Source organism: Monopterus albus, unplaced genomic scaffold (assembly GCF_001952655.1).
Source record: "Monopterus albus unplaced genomic scaffold, M_albus_1.0 scaffold78.1, whole genome shotgun sequence".
In the NCBI taxonomy this organism is placed as follows: domain Eukaryota; kingdom Metazoa; phylum Chordata; class Actinopteri; order Synbranchiformes; family Synbranchidae; genus Monopterus; species Monopterus albus.
The window spans coordinates 1,488,174-1,499,848 of record NW_018127958.1 but is presented as its reverse complement, the minus strand read 5'-3'; the positions used below and the strand labels follow the sequence as shown (position 1 = coordinate 1,499,848).

Here is an 11,675-nt window from a genome sequence, read left to right as displayed (position 1 = left end):
AGGGCATACATGTGAGGGTGTGCTAACTTTTTCCTCAGTTGGAATAGGCATTTTTGTAGAATTACATTTACAGAAGATCTTGAAAAGACTTTTCTTCAGTTTTACTTGTTTAGTTGTATTACTTTAATCTCTCTGTATTGTTAAAATTGAGATTAAATAACCATATTAAAACATGTTACAAAATACACATGCTTTCAAAGGGTGTGCTAATTTTTTCACATGACTGTAAGTGTTTGGCAAATGACCTCTCAAGTCTGAATGAGTAAAGGCTCACGGTTTCACTGAAATGAAAAGGAAGCTGCCATGCTGAGCTCAAACCAACCGTGGAGTTTTATGACTTCCCATCATGCTCTGAGAATCCCCTCTGTGCCCTACCTCAGAAAGGACTGCCCCATACTGTCTAATGTCATTGGATTTAAACATAAAACTCTATATATCACACATATATAATGGACAGATTTATGATATCATTGTAATATAGATTTGAACATTCTCAATAGTTTTATGTATTGGACTCTGAATAAATCTAAGTATTTTACACAGTGAAATCTACCATCAGCTGGTATTCAGCTCTGCATTTCCATAATATCAGTGGGATGTTATCTGACAGATATGAATGTTAAGAGTCTGCTGCAACCAAAGCCTGATGAATAAAAAATGGTTTGGCATGTTGAATTTATCATTTTTGATAGAAGATTTTTGTTAAAAAATAAAACGCAACAGAGACTGGCGACAAATCTGTGCTATCACACAACCTGGTAAGTATAATTATTTGTCATATACAGTATTCAAAGGACTCCTGGAAACTCCCAAGCACGATACAAAGAAGGACACGCCAGCTAGTATATACATATACAGTCTCTTATAGCTGTGCTCCGCTGAATAACTGTTCATCTTCTCTTTCTAATACTCTGGATATATATAAAAAACAAACAAACAAACCAAAAATACTTTTGTACATGTCTTTCCCACATCCCGGCCCTTTTTGGGAGATTATTGTCCTCGTGAATGGCTGTTCTTCTATCTTTCCCACAACAACGGGTCATTGAATAAAGCCTCCTCCACCTCTGTGGCAACTAGTGGTCTAACGAATTGCATCGTCCTGCAAACTCCCATCACCGGCTGCTAGATGAACCACTCCTTCTTTGATTCGTCAATGGTTTCTGGGTTATCTGTTCCAATAATGGCTGTGTCCATTGACTCTCCAGCAGACTCCCCGCTGCCCTTGGCCTCGTTGGTGTGATAGGTGCCTTTGTGACGGAACATGTAGCGGATGAGGAACACCAGAGTGCATAGGATAGTGAAGATCACTACGGCGATGATACCTGCAGAGGACATAGATGTTATGCACACAAAAACAGGCAGGGTGTTATTTTCAATCACCACCATTACTTTGCTACTCAGTTGACAATACTTTGCTGCAACAATAACTTTTAATTCATAGCCATTGTATACCTCCAATGATGGCTGAGTCTCTGTTGACTCCATCAGGAATCACTCTCTCCTCATTAAAGGGGAACTCTGCATCTGGACACAGAGAGAAGAAAGCAAGCAAAAAGTTAGACCATAAATTCATACATAAAAACAAATTGCCTATAAAAATGTCCAAGATTCAACTGTTATCACAATAGTTACACAAGACTAATCTAAGCAGAGCAACACCAAACAGATGCTCAAAGTGCACCTCAATGTCAGGCAGTTACCAATATGTCATGGTACTGTTATGCACCAGTGTATAAATAGAACTCTTGATCAGAAAGTCAACTAGATGTCATGCATTTCATTAAAGATCAATGACACATTAAGAAATTAAAGACACCTGCTGCTTCTGCCTGTTAATGATAGTTCTCTGTCAGCATAAACCACCTCTTTGCTCTGACTATCCCTAAATGGACAAATGGTTTAAGTTTAAATGAGTGAAGAGAGCGATGAGGGGCTGAGATGGTTAATATATACGCACACACTCACAATAACCGATTCACCCTGGAATGAGCTGTCAGATATTTCTGATGCTGACTGCATAGATCTCTGGGGAAAATGAAAAGCAGCAGAGGACAGGAGGGCAATCAGGCTCATTATAGTCTGTCAGGTGGCTGGATTGTACCTCGCTATAATGTCAAGAATTCAGAAAGCGGAAGAGAGAGGGCCAATGAAGTAAAAACTTAAAATGAAAGAGCAGAAAGTTTTTGGGAACTGGGGACAAAATGCTGAAGAAAATCAATAAGAATAAATGCAATGATCATGAATGAAGGATGGATAAATTATAGATTAGATCTAGCTATAGAAAACACAGGAAAATAAATAACAATTCTTCCTGTGGAAGGATGATGGAGAGCTGTCTGTGAGTATGAACCTGACAATTATTATTAGTGATGAAGAAGTAGGACTCACAATAGCATTGTAAGAATATCTTGGGTAAACCTCACCTGTGTTGTCCAGATGCCAGGGATCTGTTGCAGCAGACATTGGTGGGATGGTGAGTGGTGATGCCCCACAGTTGGACTCCACCAATTTGCCCTGGTAAGACACCGGTGAGAGGGCTACGGGTTGTCTGTCCGACTGATTGGCTGTCGGTGTGGCCTGGGTTTGTGCGGCTATTCTCAGTGCAGACTTGAGGGGGGCGATTCCATTGAACTGCACCTGCGACAAACACCCAATGAAGCCTGGAGTGTTGTAACGCTCGATGCGGACGGGGTCTATGGATCCAATTTCTGCACAGAGACAGAGGTGGACAGAAGCTGGGATCATTGCATTATTTTAATGGATTCATCTAGTTATTTTTAATGACAGTGTTAAACAAGTCTAATGTGACATTGACCCATTTCTATTTAATTGATAGTGAGAAACCAGAGATTTTAAACACACACCAAAGCATCGATACTTATTATCTAAGTCACATAAAAAGGTGAACACACACAACACACATTCTCTGAATGATCAAAACATCTATCTCACCCTTAGTGAACAGCAAACACAATCCAAACTTACATTGAAGTATGGTTGGCTCAAATTTTGCTGCTGCATGTACACAACAGACCAATACTCTACAAGTCTCTAAAGCACCCAGTGAGAATGTGAAACAGGACACATGCGGAGTGGAGAGAGAAGGAGGGGAAAACAAAACAGAGGAGGAACCTACACTGACCCCTAATGTCAGTTTACAGGATGAAGAACACCCACACCTCTCTCTTCATGTCTCCTTCCCTGCTTCTCCTTTCCCCTATTCGTAGGATGATTTTAGTAGCATTAGTACCAGCATGACAGCTTCAGGGTGAGGTTGATAGTCCACAGATCTTGGTCGCAATCCGCCATCTTGTCTGCAGCCACGTGCCTCTCAAAAGAGAGGCAAACAAGATCAGGCTTTTGTAATGTTCCATGTTCACTCTGTTGTGGTTTCAGTCAACCAATAATGACTGACATAATTTGGAGGGTAAATTAATTACCTTGTAAATTAGTTTATACAAATTTATCTCAGCCTCAATGTCTGTTTTTCTCTTTCTCCTTTGATTTTCATCTCTTTATTTTTCATATAGCTTTACTACAGAGAATTACAGACACACTCTCATACATAAATCAGTGGCTGAACTGCAGCTGGCTCACTGAGCTCCATTTATAGTAGCTGGAGAGATGTCCCTGCTCAACCTGTGGATTCACAGGTTGAGCAGGGACATCTCTACAGACTACTGTAGTTTCCAGTGTTGACAAACATGATTTTGATAATGACTTTTACTGACTGTTATCTGGACCTGAAAACCAATACACTGGCAATTTATTTGTCCTCAGAGCAGATATAGTTCAAGGGCATTCATTAAAAATAATCTAAAACCCTTAAATCCAGTCAAAATTACTCACACCCATTATCCCAAATGCTTTTAAATAAACACACACACATTCCAGTTAGTCATCCCATGTTCATATTTTGCTGTACAGTTGTCCAAACTGTTTGTTCTGGTTGTGGTGCATTCATGCATGTAAGATGTAGGACCAGGCTTTCTTCATGTAATAGATGAAGATAGTTTTGCAGCTCTGCAAATGTGTCATTTGGCTGTTTTGAAATGAGTCCAGGTTTGTGCCGGACAGGAACCTGTCTGAGGATGTTTGTTTGATGTGGTGTTTGTCTTTACTGAATTGTAGGTGTTGGAAGATATTTTTTAATCATTATGTTTGGTGTCTGCAGTTACAGTATCTTAGGACAGGATTTATTCAATGACATAAGAAGACAATGTTAATGAATCATGTTACTGTATGTTAGATGGCAGGGTTCTGAGTATCTGGACATGGCTTATAATGCAATTCTCTCTCTTAATACCAATTTGATGGGCCCAATACAAATGTGTGTTTTCTACATTATTGATTGTAGTGCCAGGAATAGAGCTCAGCGCTATCTGAGACTTATACTGTATGTATTATTTCATCTGAGACTTCCTACAAACACTTACACCGTGCGTATATATTTATTTAAAACTGTACCGTATCTGTTACAGACACTTACTACCGTACATGTTCTGCTGCTTAGTTACCATACAATGCAATTTAAGACTCAAGATGAGGAATTAATGCTACATTATTTTAAAATTCTAATGTGACTCAGCATCACTCTGATGAGGCACTGGTCAACAGACAAATACACCTCCTCTCAGCCACTTCACACCTTGAGGATAGTTGTGTTTATGAATTTGCATATGTGTGGGAGTGTGCAGAATAGGCAGAGAAACACATACACACAAATATAGGAAAGAAAGAAGTGCCTCAAAGCCTTACAGCAGGCACAGTGAGCAGAATACTGATAACAGTCTGATGAATACAGAATATGGATATGAATAAGTCCTCTCTCTCCTGTATGCCTGAACATGTTGATCACTGCAGAGGCTTGTGTATGAATGCTAATATTCTCTCTGTTGGAAGTATAACAGCCGACTTTGTATACAATGCCAATGAGAAGTAAACAACCAAGATGGTTCCCTTGTTTCTGGTTTTTGGGACCAGTGATATCACAAGGGAGCATTTCTTTGGATACAGCATCGTTCCATTTACAATAACATGCACATTTTAATAGCACCATATCCAAACAGTAGGCACAAGAGGTTGACACAGCTACATACATGCCTGCACTATCTAATGCAGCACAGTGTTAGCCCTGTAAATATACTGCCTTTTGAGGCAAATTGTTTTACACTGGTGTTTCTATACAGTATATAAATACAGTATATGTAAACAAGAAGAAAGGAAGTGGTACAAAAAATCATATCAAAACCAGTCTATAAAATGTCTATTGGCTACCAGACTATTTTGTAGTTTTTATAGATAGTATATCCATCCCCATTACTTAACAACATACTAATGAATACATTAACAAGTAATATCTTATAGGAGCCAGTCACCACATGCTGATCTTGATGCTTGTAATCTGTTCCTTTGCTTTTTCTGGTGGTTTCTAAAGGTGCTTTCAAGACTAATCAATAAAACACGGGCTAATACACACTCAAGATGTGTAACTCGCCACACACTCATCATGATTAGAACAGAGCAAAGAGTAATCCATTTGACCACATAACACAGTGTCTATCAAACTCTACAAAACACACACACCATCACAACAGCACCATGTTGATCAGAGGATTGCACCTTCTGATTGTGAATCACCAGGGTGAACAATAACCTCACGTAAATACCTCAAAAGGGGTAGGGGTGTTTGGGGGGTTGTATAAGAGGGAGCTGAAAAGGTAGGGGAAAGAAGAAAGTTAAAGGGGGAACAAAAGAAGATAAATGAAAGAAGAAGGGACGCCGGCGACAACTGCAGAATTAGCAGAGAGGGAGGGTGTGGCTGCCTAAGGGGCTGCAGGGGGGGGGGAAAGGTGAAAGAAGAGGATGGGAGGAGGAGGTGATGAAAAGACAAAGGAGGGAGTGTGTGCACATGTTGGGGTGAATGGGTAAAAAAAAAATAAGAGCGGCAAAGAAACGGGGTGACAAAAAGGGTACTCAAATGGAGGGTAGAGGAGATCAAGCACAGTTGCCATGGCAACAAATGGAAGCTGATGTAGAGGTGAGACGCATGGTGGTCATGATGTACCACAGTGAAGGACACACTGTAAGATGTGCCGTATTTGCTTTGAAGTAATTTGTATATTTTGTAACATGTCACTTTTTAAACTGTTTCTTTTTGAACAATGTACAGGTTGATATTCATTTTTTATAGAATTTTTTAATCTATACATATAACTAATGCAAAATTTGTTAATAAAGCTCAAAACTGATTGATCATAACTTTTTATTTACTCAATTTTTGATCCTCATGCACTTATTGTTTCATATTTATTAGAAAATATGGGGATCTCCTCTAAACTGCGTGTAGGATTATCATTACAAATATTATGATTTGAACCAGACTGACATGTACTGCAGTGAACAGAGCCATGTACAGAGAGGAGGGCGATTAAGTAAGAAAATGACAGGGAGAAATGCAGAGGTGGAGGGAGACATGACAGATGAACAAGAAGGGAGCTGAAGCAAATGTATGTTAGTTTTACGGAAAATACACCTGAGGTTGCAACACTCCTTCACTACAATACATGCACACACATGCAGGAGTATTCATCACTGCTACCTTCAGTCCTCCAGGCATTACAGAGACAACGAAACAACAGCAAAACCAATAATATGGTTAATATCACACTCAAAAAGACAGACTCTGAGATACACCAGGGTTCATCATAATTTGCCTGCAATTCAATTAATCACGGGGATGGACTGCTTTCAAAATGAAAATACTTATAAATGACTTCATATTAATCTATGAAGAAATCGTGAAGAAGAATGGCTATAGTCCCTCTTGATTAGCTACAAATTCAGTTTATATTTGACATTCCAGTAGAAAGACACTGAATTTCCTTGGCACACTCACGCATTTGCACATTCAGATTATGACAAAATGATATCTACACACATACATGCGTTTGTGTATGTAAATACCTGGGGGCTTTACACTGACTTAGATTCATTTCTCGGAGACTTACCCCAACATTAACCATAACCAGTACTTGCCTAATTCTTAACCCTTCACTGTACCCTAACCCTCAAATCAAGTCTCAACCCTTACAGTCCTTTGATGGGGTGCCAGAAAGTGACCCCTGGCTAACACATGGTATGAAACTCAAACTGGTCCTCACAATGTATTGCCATACAAGTACACACATGCACATGCATATGCACTGTACCTATGTGAAGTTTGCGTCAGTATTGAGTAGGAGGCAAACCAGCTTCCTCTCCTCTTCTTTCCCTCCTTCTTCCTCTCTGCTATGTGGATCTCTTAACACAGACTGGCAAGCATCTCTCTCTCTTCCTCTCTTTGTGTCTCTGCCTCCCTCTATCCCACTCTTGCCTCATGCTGCAGTGCAGTCCCACCCCCACGACACAGCAGCTGGAGAAAACCAGGAACCCGGACCCACACGGACATGGATCAGGACTCACCAGTCTAAAGGACAGCTAGGAGTAGTAGCATGATGTAATCCTGAACTCACACACTTGTATAAACACACACACACACACACACACCAACCCAAACAGTGATCATGTACAACCATCTTGATTTAAAAGATACTGTGATTATTGAATTACCACACAAGATACTGTGTTTGGAAACAGATAAGAAAGAAAGCTCCTCTATGTGATCAGCCTCATCCAGCATCAGGGTTAATCGGTGCTTTAATCAGAGTCAGGATGTCTGCCCAAAGGTCACAACACAAAAGACAGCCATCGAACCAGCAGCTACCTAGAAGGGAGGTAATTGATTAAACTTCATCATGCTTGGAAACTGTTCAGCAGTCATGTAAAGTATACATGATTTGTGCTTTATTAGATATGAATCAAAGGACTCAGCTGTATATCTTGGTGCTGACGATGCAAAATCACAAGCCCAACAAAGCATCCGCAGCAGGACCACAGCCCAATAAGATGATTTATTAATGCACTGATGTTTCAAGCAAGACCCTCCCCAGCATATCAAGCGGCACCTGCTCCAGTTGAAGAGTGAAATGTCTGTGAATGAATAAGCTGTTTAATTTGAGTTCTATCCGGCTCATGGTTTTAAATTAATAATTTCTGATTTTTCAACTAATAGGCAAAAAGTGAGCATATGGTCCTTTAAAAAAGTTGAAAGTATACACTGTATTTCAAATATAATCATTTTCAGTTCATAAAAGTTATAAAACTGTGCTCTTAAAGGTGTCTGTGACTCAGTGTAAACATACACAGTTGCATATTCTTTACACGTTAAATGACATTTATACAGATACAAAGATTACCTTCAGGATTTGAAAGATGTTTTCACCTTTCAAATGCATTTACAACTAACTAATGAATCGGTATATTAGAAAACCTCAAATATCAAACATGTCAAAAGGAAGGTTTCTGTGCTCAAGCTACATACACTACAAATTTTAATTAAAAATAGTAAAAACCCCATGCTATTTTAAGCAAATATTCCCTTTTCATAGATTTTCTTTAGGTCCAAGTTTCCATGTGGCAAAGTCAATCTGAATGATGGTAGACTGACAGATGGCTTACTGTAGCAGAGAGAGATAAAGCGTTCCGTGGACAGACTCTGATATTTGGTGATGATATTCATCTCTTATGGTGCTGGCAAGACTTTGTTTGTACACGCAGATGGTGAAGAGTTAATGGTTGTTAAACAGCAAAATGTTACATGTGTTACAAAAAAGGCTGCTGAGTGATATTATGTGCTGGTAAAAACTTATCTTACAGATCAGTGTGTGCTTGGAGTGAAAGAAAAGGCCCAAGCCAAACCTGAGAAAACATCTATGAATTCAATTCACAGTTATATCTCAACATTTCTTAGAACAAAGCCACTACATCTTGAAATGTCAGTGACTTAAAGCCTGTGTAAAACAGCTGGCAGCTTCCATAGGGAGTGATGTGTTAAATGTGTGTGTGAACAGAGTTAACAGAGTGACTAGGGAAATGAAAAATTGAACAGACAAATTAGAATTTCAGCATGGTACTGATGTACATGTCCTTTACAAGCAGCCCTAAGGGCTACAATTAACTGTCTCTTATAGCAGATTCACAGTGTCACTACTTCTGTGGCCATCTCCCTCTGCCTTTGACTCGGAACCTAGTCCCTTAGAAAGACGCACTTTCATAAGATCCAGGCACACACACAGACAGATTTGTGGCATCGAGGTCTGGGTTGGGAGTGTGCCTGCTGTTCTGGCTGATGTATGACTCATCTTTCCCATCTATTACCCAGGGATGCAAAGATCTAGGACAGACCCATACACACTACATCAGATCATATGCACACACACACACACACACACACAAGCACAGATGCATGCAAGGAAACGGACACATCCCTACAAACATAAATATGTGTTGGTAAGGATACGGTTACCCGCGCACGCACACACACACACACACACACACACACACACACACACACACACACACACACACACGCACGCACGCACACGCAAATGCGCGCTGCATGCTGTCACATTAAGCACCAAACTACAGCACTGTCAGTAACACATGGCATGTGCTAAATCATACTTGTGCTTCATGATCAATACCACTGGTACTATTAACCAAACACCGTAAATCTCATGGTCCTGACTCTGAAGGATTCACACAGACAGCTATAATAAAGAACAAAATCATTATACGACAACATGGCAGTTAAAGAGTTTGTCTCTATTTCAAGAAATGTGCACAGCCAAAAACAGTAAGGACCAATCAGAACAGAGGAGACCAAGACCACAAGGTGTTTCACATGATCCCATTAGACACCAGGGTCGCAACCTGTGTGAAAGGCAGCACTGATAAACAAGCACATACAGGTACAGTAGATCTTAAAAAAGGAAACCACAATGCCAGACATCAAAATCACAATGAGAAGCTATTACCACAAACAAGTTAAAGATAAGTCCTCATTAAGACCTTCTGGATGTAGTGCATGTAAACTGTATTTAGATTCTGATCTAAGTAGTTTTGATCAATATCTCTACCTCTTTGTGGATTCACAATCCGTGTGCAGGCATTTTTTTCATACATGGGACTTAATAGAATTTTGCTAGTTTATATAGGAATAAATATTTACCTATAGTTTTGTATTTGAAGTGCTGGGCAGGGCAGGTATATTAACCAGGGCTGCAGCTAATGAATATTTTAATTATTGATTACTTGATAATCTTTGAATTTTTTTTTTTATAATGGCCATCACATTTAAAGTCGACAATAGTTGGCCTAAATGCTTTACATACAATAAAAACAAAAAGCATATATAAAACACACCATAGAACATACAGGTAGTTAAATAGGACTGTGCTCCAGATCGAACTAAAAGCCAGAGAAGTGAGTTTTGAGTTGGTCTTTATTCAGGAGCTTTAGTAATTCATCCATGACACTAACACACCAGCTACGTATCATTTTCTTACTGTCTTAGGTGGGACACCAGGGGTGGCCTTTCAGATTTCAGGAAGGGCCCGTGCTACCCCTTGCCACCCTTCTGGCCAGTGTTTGTGTGTGGTGTACCAAACACAGTGTCTCTGTCTCCCAGAAACAGAGTATCTGATGGCTCCACTGTGTGACAGCCTCACTTGTCTCTGCTGACAACACAAAGTGGAACAGATCTGATGAGGCGTGAAATCAAATGCCTGCTTTTGTTCTCTTTTCTCTTTCAGACTTACTATTTGTTTTCCTTGCTGTCCATAAGCTTGATACATGTTATGATGTTTACAGCAATGTAGCGAGAGCCTGTTGATGTGTAGAGTTTAAGCCTGGATATGTGGTTATATGGCATGTAAGGTGACTTTGTCACATGTGTCCTTAAAACATCTGTGTTAGTTGGGCAAAGATGGATGACTGTGCTTTGTGTGCACTTGTGCAAAGTGACACATCTGTGAGTGTGTGCATGGTGTTGAAATCCCTGGGGCTTGTGTGGTGTGTGCAGCACTCGATAATTCAGGCTGGTCAGTGAAATCAGCCATTATTTCAGTCTCACTGACTTTCCTTCTTATATAAGGCAGAGGAGGAAGGAGGGTGAGAGGAGAGGACAGAAGTGTAAAAAACGAGATGGAATCCTCCATCAGAGGTATATTATGAAAAATTAAAGAAGCTTACAAAGCAAACCAAGATCAAGCCATTAACTGCAGCTACAACTTAAAAGAACCCAAATAGGTTAAGGTAACTGGTTACTGATAATTAGGATTGATTGATTGATTTATTCTTTCAAGCATGTAAAGACAGTCGATATGTCAACACACATAATTTCACACATATCCACAAATGCTAATCCATTATCAATTTGCTTATACCTAGTACATGCTTGAACGGACTAGGAAGAAGTCAGACTTATCCAGTCCTACCCCATGACATCATCTTACCATCATTGGTTTGCAAGCAGTATCTCTACATAGATAATTTTGTTCTACACCACGCAAGTAATATACTAAAAGATTATTACAGATTGTTAACATTCTTACATAATTACATTCTTAGATAATTATCTTCTACATCACACAAGTAGAATTATTACAGAGTATTAACATTCATACACCACACCACAATGTTCCATCTAATTAATCATTGAGCCTGTTCCTCCATATATCTTGATTGACACATGATTGACATATTTATGTTTAAACTCGTCAATTCTATTA

The 11,675-nt window shown here is 39.5% G+C and overlaps 1 protein-coding gene across 3 annotated transcripts in view; it reads right to left on the bottom strand.

Annotated features, from left to right (window-relative positions):
* Positions 1-225: 225 nt before the first annotated feature.
* cntnap2a (contactin associated protein 2a) overlaps positions 226-11,675 on the bottom strand; it is a 331,856-nt gene continuing 320,406 nt past the window's right edge. For all 3 annotated transcript variants that reach the window (XM_020606462.1, XM_020606460.1, XM_020606461.1), the window contains 3 exons: positions 2,427-2,711; positions 1,456-1,527; positions 226-1,325 (listed from right to left, as the gene is read on the bottom strand). In XM_020606462.1, coding sequence (XP_020462118.1) covers positions 1,126-1,325; positions 1,456-1,527; positions 2,427-2,711 — 557 coding nt within the window. In that variant the 3' untranslated portion in view covers positions 226-1,125. The remainder of the gene's footprint in view (positions 1,326-1,455; positions 1,528-2,426; positions 2,712-11,675) is intronic.